Source organism: Gracilinanus agilis, chromosome 6 (assembly GCF_016433145.1).
Source record: "Gracilinanus agilis isolate LMUSP501 chromosome 6, AgileGrace, whole genome shotgun sequence".
In the NCBI taxonomy this organism is placed as follows: Eukaryota; Metazoa; Chordata; class Mammalia; order Didelphimorphia; family Didelphidae; genus Gracilinanus; species Gracilinanus agilis.
In genome coordinates, this window is record NC_058135.1 from 243055027 (window position 1) to 243070285 (window position 15259).

Sequence of the window (15259 nt, forward strand, 5' to 3'; positions counted from 1 at the left end):
AGAGAAGAGGTTATCTATGTAATTGAAAAGGCTACTTGTTGCAGAATCAAAGGTCTTGTTATTTTGGTTGCTGAGGTACAAGTACCACTGGTCCTCTTATTTCTTAGCAATTGCTCTGCAAATTTCCCATCAAACATTTTTAGGAGCTACTAAGTGCAAAGAATAGTACTAAGTGCTGGGGATACAAATCTAAAAATGAAACCTTCCTGGTCTCTAGGAGCTTACATCCAACTAGGGTCACCGTGTCCATTAAATCTATTATGTAGACCTACTTTCTCCACACGCTTTTCTGTCCCACTATTTTAGCCTGACAGAATGCATTCACTGTGACCTTTTCCCCTCCAGGAATTTTTTCAGGGTATCCTTCACTTCTGTATTCCTGAGGCTATAGATCAGTGGGTTTAGCATAGGAATGACAAGGCTATAAAACACAGAAACCACTTTGTTGTATTTCCAGGAATTTCCTGCTTTTGGTTGCCGGAGGTACATGAAGAAGAGAGTCCCATAGAATATGATGACCACTGTCAGGTGGGAGGCACAGGTGGAGAAGGCTTTGCACTTACCCTCAGAGGAACGGATCTTCAGGATGGAAACCAGGATGCAAATATAGGAAACAAGAACGGTCAGAAGGGAACTAGTGAGATTCAGAGCAGAGAAGATCAAGAGCTGTTTCTCCTTAGAGTGAGTATCTGAGCAGGACAGTGCCAGGAGTGGAGGGTCTGCGCAGTAGAAGTGATGGATAATGTTGGAATCACAGAAGGATAACTGGAAAGTTAGAATAGTCTGTATGACTGAGTTCAGGAAACCATAGGTATATACACCAATCACCAGCTCACTGCAGACCCTTTTGGTCATAATGGCTGTGTAAATCAGAGGGTTGCAAATAGCCATGTAACGGTCATAGGCCATAGTAGCCAAGAGGAAACACTCTGTTGTGGCAAAAGCACTCGAGAAGTACAGCTGTGCGAAGCATCCAGAGAAGGAAATCGTTTTCTTCTTCACTATTAAATTTTGTAGCATCTTGGGCCCAATGGAAGATGAGTAACAGAGATCAATGAAGGCGAGGTGGCTAAGAAAATAATACATGGGAACATGAAGTCTTGAATCAAGCTTGATTAGGAGGATCATTCCAAGGTTTCCAATGAGAGTGATAAGGTAAATCGCTAGGAACACTACAAAGAGGGGAACCTGAAGCTCTGGACGATCTGTGAATCCCATGAGGACAAATTCTGTCACAGTGGTGGTACGATTTCCTTGGGCCATTTTTTTTCCAGAACTTTTTTCTATTGCCCAAAAAGAAAGAATTTATCTTTAAATATATTCTACCAGATGGCAAAAGATGTGAAAAAAGGCTTACTTTTTTGTGCTATATCAATGGTAAAAGCTAAAGTTTGAAAAACAGCTCCACCATCCCTTAATCCCAAAACTCATTCTTCAATTGTAGGAACTAGAAGAGGGAAGCCATAGTCAGAGACTTGTCTAAAGCACTGAGAATTTAAATATCTATCTATCTATCTATCTATCTATCTATCTATCTATCTATCTATCTATCTACATATCTTGTCCTCATGTTCTTACTGGACTGTAAGATCCTAAGGAATAGGACACGATATCATAAAAAAAAAAAACAAAAAAAACAAAAAAAAACCCTTCTATATCTCCTTCAGAAGACAACACAAAGCCTTTCAAATATCAGGTAGATGATTGCAAAATGTTGATTGAATTGAATTTAAATTTGCTCAGGCTCATATAGCCTGGTTGTGTCAGAAGCAGGATTTTTAGCCCACATCTTCTTGGAACCAGGCTACATCTCAATGCAATATACCACATTTTGCCTATATATTCTTCTGAAAAGTTTACTTGTTTCTGTTCCTTCAATGCACTCATCATGTGCTGCCAAAGAAATTTTCTTAATACATAGATCAGAGATCAGAACATATCACTCCCTAATAAAAAATCTTTACTAGGTTTCTATTGCTAACTGAAGAAAACACAAATGTTGTAACTAAGGGCAGAATCTGTCCATAATCTTTCTCTAATTTACATTTCCAGTTTAACTTCATACTACCCTTCTTTGTCCTAAATTAGATTACTTACCACTTGCCAAGATTATCTTGTCCTCTCCTATATCTGTGTATATATATACAATGTATTAGCTATATCTGGAATAGACTCTTTTCTCATCTCTACCCTGTGAAAATCTGTTATTTGTTCAGGGACTAGATCAAGTGCCATTTCCTCTTAGAAGTCCTCCCTGATTCCCCAATTTCTCAAGCCATTCTGTTTGGCTCATCCTATATTCCCTGTATTTATATCAGAATTAATAACTCATATTTATATGGGTCATACAAATCACTTTCTTCACAACACTATGAGGTAAGTAATAGAAATAAATATTATTCCTATTCTTCAGATGAAGAAGCTGAGACACAAAAGGACCAAGTAATTTGCCCAAAGTTCCATAACTAGTGAGTTTTATTGCTAAGGGCTTCTTTCTTCAAGATCAATGTTGCTGCTGCTTCTCTTATGCACTTAATTATATTTTAAACTTCTATTATCTATCTATCTATCTATCTATCTATCTATCTATCTATCTATCTATCTATCTATCTATCTATCTATCTCTCTCTCTATCTCTCTCTCTCTCTCTCTCTCTATCTATCTATCTATCTATCTATCTATCTATCTATCTATCTATCTATCTATCTATCTATCTATATATCTTGTCCTCATGTTCTTACTGGACTGTAAGATCCTAAGGAATAGGACACAATATCATAAAAAAAAACCTTTTATATCTCCTTCAGAAGACAACACAAAGCCTTTCAAATATCAGGTAGATGATTGTAAAATGTTGATTGAATTGAATTTAAATTTTTTCCTGAGAAAGAGTAATTTTGTTTTTGCTAGCTATTTATAATTATAATTTTACTACTAGAGGGAGGCTTTATTTACAAGTTTCATTCAAAATAGGCACAGAAAGCAGCTTAAGAGTTTCTAAGCATATATTGGCAAAAATTCTGGACCATGAGAAATGGAGAAAAATCTCTCGATTGTATAATAGGAAACAGGAAATATCTTTCTAAATAACCTTAGGCAACTACTCTTCAGGCACGTGTTGTTTATGGTTAATGGAACTTGGTTTTGTTTTATTATTGTTCTTTTATACTAATACCTTTTCTTAAAAAAAAAGAGATATTCAGAGTCTTTGAAATGAAAGATTTTATTTTGTATAATGTTCTTTAAGTATTTTTCCTCATTGTATATATTATTTGTTTTATACCATTGAAATCCAAGAAAATGAGATAGCTTGACATGGTAGACAGAATGTCAAGTTTAGAGTCAGGAAGATCAAGCTTCAAATCCAACCTCTACTGATTGCTTAAGTTGTGAGTCTAGGGAAGTCATTTCACCTCTCTGCAATGTAAGTAACTTCCTTCGATTTTTCAACTATATTATATATGTTTTCTATAATATAAGCCAAATCATTTCCCTTTCCTCATAGGCATGCTGCTGCATAATGTATTTCTTTCAGAATTATAGCTGTTCAGAATGTGTATCTCTGTTCTTTGGCACTTATATTAAAAATATATTTTAATATAATATAAATAAACTTGGAGGCAAGGAGAATTTGACCAAATTGGTTAACTATATGCATGTGAAGCATGTGAAAATTGATAAAATTTCCATATCCATTTTAAAAATTATTTTTTCAATCAATCAGTCAGTCATCCAATATTTGCCGACTTCCTTCTGCCATTTACTAGCTGTGTGATCTGGAGCTAGTCAACTTCTGTGAGCTTCAATTTAGTTCTCTGAAAAATGGAGATAATATTAGCACAATCTACTTCATAAGGCTGTCATGAGGAAAATGCTTTGTGATATTAATTATGATAATGATGATTATGGCAATTATTTTATTCGACCCAACATGAGATACTTCTTCCACAGAAAATATAGAAGAATTTCCAACCAACTTTTATTTTCTGGAAAACATCTGCCCAAATTCAGTAGTAAACCCTCTTCACTGTTTATCTTGGTAGAGTATATTGATAATAAACGATTGCCTTCTTGGGGTGGAACTAGATCAAACTATGGATTCTATGGCTAGAAACAACCACTTAATTTCTCTGAAACTCAATTTCCTCATCTGTAAAAAAAATTGAGGGTAATGAAATGATAGCACCTACCTCAAGGAATTCCTGTAAGGCTTAAGCCTTAAGATAATTTCTGCAAAGTGCCTTAGAGACTGTAAGAGACCTATAAAAACATAAGCTTTGATTTTTATCTCTTTTTGAAAATCAACATTTTAAAGTTTCTAGAACACATCCTGATCATTTTTCTTTAATTGAATCCAAAGACACTCATTGCTGAGGTGTTTTCCTGTTTCTATTTAAATTCATTTTCTCATCATTAAATTTCTTCAGTGGCAAGATAACTGAATTTGGAGTAGGGGGTCTGAGTTGAAATTATGCCCTTGGCATTTTTGACCTGTATGACTTTGGACAAGTCCTTTTACATTTCTGGGACTTTTTCTTCTCTTTAAAATGAGGAGGTTAGCTCGGATGGCCTCTGAGGACCTTTCCAGATCTGAATCTAGAATTCTATCCTTTATTCTTTCATTTCATGATTTTGCTTTTTTTTTAAATTCAAACTTTTCCAAGAAGAAAAACCACTAAGGGAAAATGTTGCCCAAGTATAAAGCTACGCTTACACTTTTAGACTTGGACTATCTAATAAATAGTGCTGAACTATTTATTTTAGTGCATTTGTTTAGAGTCATTGATCTCTGACTTCATAAATTTATTCATCCTATTCATGAATCCTGTTGAGTTTCATATGATGATTATGCTCTAAGCTTCATTGAGTTGGCCAAACTAAAAGTATCATGTCCACTTCTCATGAATCAAAAATGGCAAAGAGGAAAGTCTTATTCCCAGAGTCTTTTCTCTTTGTTCTTTCTCCAAAGGGAAGAATAGATTTTGCCTCTTCGTGGAATAATAATAATTAACCTTTATATTGCACTTTTCAGTTTATCATGTACTCCCCTTACAATGATTATGCAAATTAGATAGTACAAGTATTAATATTCCCATTTAATGAATAAGAAAGCTTAGAGAAGTGTAAATGCTGAGGGTCATACAAATCACTAAGTGTTATATCCAAGATATAAATCCTGACCTTCTGATTCCAAGTGCAGTGGAGTTATCCCATTATCCCAGTATTATCTCTGAAATAGGAACACTGACAAGAATGATAATACAAAAGTAACGAAAGTAATAATAATTTACATTTATTTAGGGATTTACAGTTTACAAATTATAGAGAATCAGATGGTCAGAGCTACAATTCCAATTATTCTACTCATTTCTACCTTCTCTGAGAATCAATTTCCTCATTCTTACATTGAAGCCACCTCTATGGACCCATCTCACACTAGAAAGCTCTATGGACCTATAAGTGATTCTTGTCAAAAATGCCAATAACAGTTTTGTAATTCTCTTGCTTTTTTCTAGTTTTGAGAGAAGCAAAACTCATCCTAAATAGTGGCACCAAAGCCAAGTAGTCCTCTTGCTTTTAGGAAACACGAAACTAAAGTGTTTCTTTTTCCTAAGCTATAATTTTCTCTACCTGCATCAAGTTATAAGTACCATAAAAATGAATACAACTCACCAACCACCTATAGGAAGAAGGTTAGATAGGCTTCCCAGACTGCATTTAGCATGTCCACTTGGTGTAATTTCAACCAAACCAATTGGCTTCTTCATGTCTGAATGGAAAGCTTTATTTGTCCCTCACGCACAAGCAAGCCCTCGAGTATTTATAATGGCAAATGTATAATGAGTTTATTATTCCAGAACTTTCTCTCTACCAAGGGAACAGTTTATTAAGAGTTTGTGGGGGGTACTTTATATTTGCTTGAAAAGACCCCGAGGAATTGAAATCCCTGAATCATCTCCAGCTAGAGGCACGAAGCTAGTAGTAATACTTTTGCAACAGCATCCTAGCATCATTTGTGTACAGCCTTGGGACCTGAGTTAAAAAGACTTTAGTATAAGGTTACTTGTTCAGGCTCTTGAGGAAAAGAACTCTGAGCATAGTGTCACTTGAGGGTGAACTCTCAATCCTGATGGAATAGTACATTTGGAATGGAAGCAAAGATCAAGAAACTTATTTTTCCATGACAAAGCCCAAACACACTCATGGGCAGGAGTTTCCAGCCAGAGGTATAATTGTCCCTAGGGTATAGGAGAAACTTGTCAAAAAGATCTTGTAACTAACTATTTGAAAAATACCCATATTATTTTACTGGAAAATTTTAGATGGTTTGGACTGATTTTCAATCAATGAAGTTACAAAATTCTAGGTGTACCCTTAGAAGAAAAATATTTGGTTTCTTATTGGATATGCTTGGTAAACTCAAGAATTTATTTTCTTTCACATCGAATAGAAGGTATAGGAAAGTTTATGGAAGAGCCAAGGATACAGGAGCTGAAAGAGATGGAAGTCTTGCTCTAAGCTGCCTTTATCAGATTGAAGAGGGCTGTGCACAATGGAAAGTATATATACAGGACTTTCAAAAATAATTTCATTTCCCCCAAAGTGAATATTTTGATTTTCAATGAAAAAAAGTTGTATTCTTGAACATTTATGAAAATTAAAGAAAAATCTAGAGAGGCAAATACACACATAACATACATGGTATTTACATGTGTGAAAGAAGACCTCAGGTTTTGGTTGCAACATCACTGGTTCCAGCCTCAAATGGTCTTCCAAGTGAGCACCTGCCAATTCAAAAGTCACATGGGAAGATATTGATTCCTACTAATGGCATGAAACCCACCTAAAAGGAAAAAAACCCTTATCTTCTGCCTTATCCTAAGGCAGAAGATTAGGCAATTGGGGTTAAATGACTTGCCCAGGGTCATATATCTAAGTATTGTCTAAGGCTAGATTTGAACCCAAGTCCTTCTGATTCCAGACCTGGCACTCTTTCCAGAGATGGGTCTAATCAATAAGATCACAATAAGATATAGTAAATTGAATGGCCTTCTCATGTCACAAAAAAGAGAGAAAGGAAATAACTTTTATAAAATCCTAGAAAAAAGTTATTTTTGCTCAACCATAAGTCTATATTTATAGTACATCAAAATATGTATTCTTACTTGTGTTTTTTAGCAGAGTTTGCAAAAGAATCCGTAATGTGCACCACAAATAATCATTGTAAACTAAAACCTCAGATTTCCTTACCTCTGTCTGATGTGGGACACAAAGCTATAACAAGGATATTCCTTACATGTAGCCCCCCAAATTTATTTCTTGTCTGATTCCAATTATTAAAGAAACAGATTTTATCCTATTTTCACTTTTAGCAAAATATCAAATTAAGGAGCAAATAGAAGTTCACATTGCAAATGACCATTGTCAAAGTGCTCCAGGCACTGAGTAGACTTTCTTCCTTAAGGTCTGAGGCAATGATGTGAAGGTTTGGGGAGGGAGAGGAGAAGGAGACAAAGAAAAGAGAGAAAAAAGAGACAGACAAATAAAGACAGACAGACAGAGAAAGAGACCCTGGAGGGGGGAGTGAAAGAAGAAAAGAAAAGGGATAGAAGAAAGAGAATCTTTAAAGCATTTAATATTAAAGTGGAACTAGCAAAGCTTGTCTGTAATGTGTGCTAAAGAACAACAGAAAATATAATGTTCCTCGGTACAATATATATAGTATAGTAACTAGAGTGCTAGAATTGGAGTCAGGAGAACCCAAGTTTGACTGTCAACTCAAACATTTATAGGGAGAGTCTTTTTTTTTTTGTCTGTATTGCCCCAGCTTCTACCATATTGCTTGATTTATAGAAGGTGGTTAATTAATTCTTTTTTAAAAACTCTTACTTTCCATATTAAAATCAATGCCAATATTAATAGCAAGATGGAAGGCTAGGCAATGGGGATTAAGTGACATCCCCAGGGTCTCACAGTTAAGAAGTATCTGAGGTCAGATTTGAACCAAGGTCCAACCAACTAGCTGCCTCACTGTTTAATTAATCCTTGTTGATTGATTTGCTGATTAATTGATTATGGGGATGAGAGAGAATAATTTTGGTATCCTGGAAGCATTTGGCTTGAAAATGAAATATAGAAATGATTTTCCTATTGATAGAGATCATGAATTTGCAAATGCCATGCTTTATTATCTCAGAAACAATTCTAATTACTGGAAATGCTAAGACTTCAGCTATTTTAAATAAACTTTATCAAAAATAGGCAACATTAAGAAACATTTCTTTTTTCCTTTTTCCAGGTTAAAACACAATAATGCTAAAGACAAATTCATGGACTCAGGTTTATCCAAAAGGCATCAGATTTCGTTGTCAAACAGAGATCTTACAGTAATAGAATACGGGTTTGCAGGGAGGTTTTGTGTGTGTGTGTGTGTGTGTGTGTGTGTGTGTGTGAGTTATATCAATTATCCACCATTCATGACAAGAGGAGGAATATATAAAGCAAGACCTTTCAGGCTTTGATCATTGCATGGCATATAACCCCAGATTCTACAAGTTGATTTCACAGAAAGGGAATATATAGCTTATAGAGATTGTTCACTGTCCAGGTGGGTGAGTGAGAATAAATTCCGAGCAGATGTTAAAGGTTGGACTGAAAAGTATGGAAATGACCTTGTGGAATTTCAAACCCTATTAGAAGGGAAAGGGTTATATATATATATATATATAAAGACCAGTTTTAATAACATATAGAGTGAATTTTGGTTCCAAGAAAGTCAGCAACTATATAAAAATATTGTTATTTAATAAATGTTGAAATGTTACATACATGTTTACTATGGTTATTATGATGATGATTTCTGAATTCAGGTACTGATACCCTTTATGAAAAAGCCATGGCCTACTGCCTCATGATTATTTCATATTTCCCAGAAAAAAAGGTCCATGAAAGGGAATTGCTTGAACTACCCAGGTCAAGATAATTGATGATATTTTTGTTCTAACATAGGAAAGAACTATTCAGGCTTAATAATTTTGCCAAAAAGCTCAGGAAAACGAGTGTGCTAATAATCAATGGCATTTGTTTTGTCACTGTGGCACAGATGATATATTTATGGTTAGCAGTAGGTGCTCTTGGTCCTATACTAAAATAAATACATCTGAATCAACTGCAAGTCCAGATACAGATCAATCAGTGTGGATTGAAATTTCAGATTGACATTTCCAATGTATCAACATAGGGAAAGAGCAGAGCCTTGGCTGTAGAATCAGGGGACACAGGTTCAAATCTAACCTTTAATACTTATTTCTTTGTGTCTTGGGGCAAGGACCTCCCCATTACCCCCCAGACATTTAACCTCCCTAGACATCAGCTTCCTTATCTATAAAGTGAGAGGGTTAGACTGGATGGCTTCTATATTCATTTCTGGTTCATGTCTAGGGTTCTCTAACATTATGCCAAATTTCCCATCAGTTTACATAGTCCTTTTCATGATGTGCATAACTCTAAGACAAGATTTAGTTTTCATGATCTGTAGGAATTAGAATGAGAAAGGACCTTAAGATATCACCTCATCCAATCCCCTTATTTTGGACACAAGTGAACTGAGAATCTCAGACATGTGAAGAGACATGCCCTAGATCTATGACTAGTATGCTCTAGAACCAGATTTTAAATCAATGTTTTCTTTCTCTAAAGGCAATGTGTTTCCAGTGGCCTACATTGCCTCAGTTATTTTCTGGATGTATGTACCATCTCTATGCTTGTGAGTATGAGTCAAGTGATGCCCCATAAGCTTGTCCCTGGAGGACCACTGACTTTAGAGAAGCTCATAGCAAGGTTGACCCCGCAACCTTGATGAGGTTCATCCATAGAAGTCCTTGAAGACATGCCACCAGATGAGAGAGAGGCTGGGATCAGAAGAGTCTGGAATCTCACCCACCAAAGAATTTGCAATATTGTCTCTTTGCCTCTAAGTCCTCTGTTACCCACACATTCAGAGATAGTTCCCCTGGGAGTATTTGATCAAGGGTAACTGTGGTGAAGTGTTCAGAGAAACTGTGTCACATGGAAATGTTCTGGATTTTGTAGTTCAAATGCCCCTGATTGTAGCTATAAATTCTGAAATCTGTGGCTTTAGATTTTGCAAGAGTGCTTTGAGCACTCTTGGGATTTTTGTACTCAAATGATCATCGATTAGGTTTGTGTAGTGCACTAGGATGAGACTATAAGAGTTTTCTCTGCCAAATTACTTAATATTGAATAATAGAACAATTGGGGAGCCTAAGATTTGACTTTAGTTTTCTCTTGCCTGAAAAAAGCCAGCATGGAAGCCTTAGCAAATAATTTTTGATGCTCATTGCATATTTCTTCCCAAAATCTTAGTGTGCACAATATGTATATCATGATCAATGAGAACAACCATAACTCTCAATTACAGTTATCAACAATCCCCATAAGAGTTTGAGACAGTGAAAAGTCACTTTAAAAGTTTTTTTTTTTAAATAATGAAAAACACGGGCACAGATTTTTTTTTAATTCAACAAATGTTTATTAAGTATCTGCTTAGTGGCAGACACTGTCCTAGGCACTGGGGTTACAAAGACAGAAGCAAAATAGTCCCTTCCTTTGATGAGCTTACACCCTATGAGGGAGATGTAATGTGTACACAAGTAAGTGAACAGAAAATATATACAGAGCAATACCAAGCTACTTCAGGAGAAAAAGAAAGCTAATTGGGAAAAAAGGAAAGATTTTTTGTATAGAAGGTAGAACTGGACCATACTTAGCAAGCAAGCAGCTCTGGGTTCTAGGAGAGGTGAGGAGAGATTGTCTGCCAGACATAGGAGAACTGCTTGTTGAAAGATTGATGGGCCAACACTGAGCTTAGAGTTAGAAAATTTGGGTTCATTTATGCTAGCTGGAGCAAGTCCCTTAAACCCAACCCATTGAGCTTCAATTTACCCATGTTTCAAGTATGGATAATAATACTTTTCCGAACTACCTCACAGGGTTATTGTGAGAACCGAATGGCATTATATATGTAAACCACTTTGTAACCATGAATTGCTACATAAATGTCAGCTATTGTTATTGGTCTATTGTCAATTTTCACCTTTTTTTCTAACAATTTTCATGTTTTGCTACATATTTTTTGAATATTCAAACATAACCAATTAGTCAGCATGCAATTATTGGGAATTTTCTATGTGCCAAACATCATATATTTACAATCCCAAAGTCTCTCAGCACAATAGACTTCACTTGAACTGGATTTTAGTTACTTATCACACAGACATGACTTGTTCTCAGTACTAGTTTTATTGTGTACAAAGAGTGTTGTTAATCCAATATCCTTATGACATGATCTCCCCTAGAGCAGGAGTTCTTCACCTTTTTTGGATCATGAAGTCCTTTTGTAGTGTGGAGATTAAAATGAACATACAAGAGCTAAGTGTTATATTTTATAAATTTTTATTAATAATAAACTAACATAAAAAAGCTAACTACAAAGGTACTAAACCAGCTGGCTCGTGAGAGCAAAAGAGGAAGGAGGGAGGAGTTACAGACTTATAAAACAATAATGTGACCACGCAAACGTGGAGGCGCAGAAGAGATTAAATTTTGGGATTTTGGGAAATACTAAGGGACTTTTGGGGGATGAAGTCCAAGGTTCAAAATCTCCATTTATACAGTAGTCTGGTAAGGCCTCTGAATCCTTTTCCACAACAATTTAAAATGTAGAAAATAAAATATATTGAGTTACAAAGGAAACCAATTATATCAAAATATGTTTTTTTAAAAAAATGTTGCATGTACCCTAAGTTAAGAATCCATTAATTAGAGGCACCCGATTCAGCTTTAAGGCATTCAACATTCAATCAACATTCATTCGATTTGGTTATAATTCAGAAGAGAAGTTAAAATGGACTATGTTACCCACTCAAAGAGGGAAGTCTCATAGAACAAAGAGGCAATGAGGTGAGAAACACAGCTAGAGAAGGCTTTGAGCCTCCTTTTGGAGGGCAGGATCTTGAAGAAGACAGCCAAGAAACAAACATAGGAGATGAGGACCATCAGGAGAGAGCTGGCAAAACTCAATGTTCCAATAATAAATAGCTGACTTCCTGGAGGGCAAGTGTCCAAAGAAGCTATGGACAGTATTTGTGGGTCAGGGCAAGACAAGATATTGGAGTCAAAGAAAAATAACTCAGAAGTTGAAACTGTGTATTTCACCATACTGAGAAAACCATTGGAAAAAATGGCCATTATCAGGTGACCACAGGTCCTCCTGGACATAATTATTGAATAGTACCAAAGAGGGTGACAGACAGATCTATAAGTATCAAAAACGACTGATACTTGGGAAATCTGTTCAGTGAGAGTGGAAGCACTTGAGAAATACCTTGGGACAATGTTAACAGCTGCCAAAATTGGAGTCAAAGTATGAAGTATTTGGGAGAAATAGCAGGGTTCCACATAAAGGCACAAGCTATGGAAACAATGCCAAACACAGGGTATATACTGCCCTATCTGGAATAACAGAATTGGACCCAGTTCTCTCATAAAAACAATGGAATAGAACAACAAAAAGAGAACCTCTTGTGGTTCTGCATTCAGCAGGCACTCAAAGAACAGGAACTTGAAGATTGGGCTCTGATTTTCTCCAGCCATTTCCCTGTTTACCTTTTCTCCTCTGAAAATATACGGAAATAAGACAAAATGAGGGTAAAGTTTCCAGTTTGAGCAATTTGACTTAGTATTTCCAGTGAATTGCCCCATCTTTCCATTCTGCTTTCAGCAAACAGATTTGGCTTGTTATTCCTTGTAATTATTTTCATTAACATTTCCAAAGATTTCTAAAATATGCCTCCCTTCCACAAGCTGACCTTTGGAAGCCCCTTATCTTTGTCATATATTACACAGTATGCTTTCTCCTTCACTTGTATTTACCACAGTTGGTAGGTCTTATAATCATTATTAATTTTTAAACTATTTTCAAAATTTTCACAATTTACTGCTATGTCCTTCTCTCATCATAGTTTCTTGAATGCTTTGAAGTGACAAAATGTTGATGATGTGTTTAAGATTATAATTAATTATAATAAGAAATGTATTCAGGTAAGAAGTGAGACACTATTTCTGAATACTTTTAAAAGAATACCAACACTGAACAATATAAAGTTCTGAGCATCATCTAGGTCCTCTTCAAGTGTTCTTTTACTTGGTAATAATGAAGTGATTTAATGGAACTAAGGTTTCCTGAGAAATGGTGAATTTGGCTCCATTGACTGTCCATCCCATTGTTCACAGGGAGGTAACATGATCTACTAGGAGAGTCCTGGACCGGGTGCCAGAAAGACCTGAGTTCACATTCTCTCTCAGACATTTATTAGTTGTATGGCTCTTGATAAAAAAGTGAATTTCTCTGAATGTCAATGATTCCACAGATAAAATGATAATAACTGACCACCTCATGGGATTTTTGTGATAATCAAATGTTATTATTTACATTAGTTGCTTTGCAAACCTAAAATCATAATATTAATTCCAATTATTAATTCAAAAAACATTAACTAAGAATCTCCCATGTTTATAGGCACTATGCCCAGAATTATTTTGGTAAACTGACTTCACACAAATATGGATATGGATAATTTTTTCTTTTCAGCCCAACTGTACTATGATAGATTCACTGTCCAACCATTTTCATAATCTTTAATTCTGATTTTTTCATCATTTTCATTTCTTTTCTATACTTGCTAGTATCCTACTTTTTTTGAATCAGCTCCTGTCTTCCCCAGGTGATTCATCTTTAAATGTAAAATAGTGCTTTTCATTAAGTCATTGTGAATTCAAAAATCCAAATCTCTTTTTACCATAAGTTTTGAGAAGAAAAAAAATCATCCAGTAGATCTATAAAGTGAATCTAATTATATGAAGTACATAACTCTCAATATGATAGTATAAAAAGTGAGTCAATCTTTCCAGATTATTTAAAGGAAGAAAGATAAAGCATATTATGTAAATCAAGGATATAAAAAATCTGATATATTTGTAACTTCTTCTGCAAATGGAATACTCTCCAAACTGTGCAAGTGAAAAATGCAATTTTAAACTTTTTGGCATTCTTTAATCACTATCTAGAGTTTTCTATTGAAATTAAACCATTTGCCAACTTGGATCCCATCACCATCACTTCCACAGTACCTTATATTTTACCTTGATACTATTTAATTTTCTAATTAGAAAAACAAAACTAAATGGTTAGTCCCCCCTCCCCCCGCCCAAGCCAAGAAACCTATTACAAAGTCAATAAACTACTTACCAATCACCTGTAAAGAGGGTGACAGTGATTTCAGAAAGCATTTAAGTCATCAATCGTGTTGAGAAGCTTCAAGACTCCCCAAGATGTATATTGCTTCAGGATTTGTATTCAACTGTTTGAATATATAATGTTAAGAATTAATGAGTTTTCCCTTGTTATTTCTGGTAAAACTCAAGAGTCTCTAACATACATTACCTAGGGAACAACATTATTCTATGACTTAGATATGGTATCAATCTAAATTCTAGGTGGGGGTAGTGAATGAGACAAGGGACAAGTTTTTGTTTTGTTTTGTCTTGTTTTAATCATCAATTCTTGGAGTTTTATCCTAGAGTCTAGAGAAACTTTGATAAGCAAAATAAAAATTTTTAGTCTCCAAGCTAATGTTAAAAATCAATGTGTACATACATATTTATTATCAGCAAATACTTCTTTACTCCCTAAGGAGCCATTACACTAAGCTACAAAAAAAGCCTTCCTAATCCAAGACCATACTCTTGTTTTAGGTAAGCAAATTTCAAATGAATTGAAAGGAATTATGTTGACAGGCTCAATAATGAATACACTTCAATTTGGAATAAGACCTTTGATCTAGGTCTGATTGAATTCAAGGCTACTTGGGCTGCTTCTGTGGATGGATCTTTATATAGTACTGTTAAGGATGCAATCTGTGGTATATAAATTTGTAATCCCAGCTCTGCAATTTACTACCTGTGTGACCTTGGGCAATTCAAATAAACTCTGTGGGTTTCAATGCCTCACCTGTAAAATGGAAGGAAATGACCTCTGAGGTCCCCTCCATTTCTAAATTTATAATCCTATATTATATCTATAAATCTGATATATGTGCATATATGTATATAAATATGTGTGCATATATGTATAACTGTTATCTAAATATTAATTACTGAAAGTTTATAAGAAATAGAT

General features: G+C 35.1%; 2 protein-coding genes across 2 annotated transcripts; both read right to left on the minus strand.

The window, feature by feature from the left end:
* Positions 1-321: 321 nt before the first annotated feature.
* On the minus strand, positions 322-1263 carry LOC123252542 (olfactory receptor 1038-like). The gene has a single exon (XM_044681832.1). The coding sequence runs from the start codon at positions 1261-1263 to the stop codon at positions 322-324; it is 942 nt and encodes a 313-aa protein (XP_044537767.1).
* A 10668-nt stretch (positions 1264-11931) lies between these two features.
* Positions 11932-12675, minus strand: LOC123252543 (olfactory receptor 1030-like). Its single transcript, XM_044681833.1, has one exon. It carries the CDS (start codon positions 12673-12675, stop codon positions 11932-11934), a length of 744 nt encoding a protein of 247 aa, XP_044537768.1.
* Positions 12676-15259: the final 2584 nt, after the last annotated feature.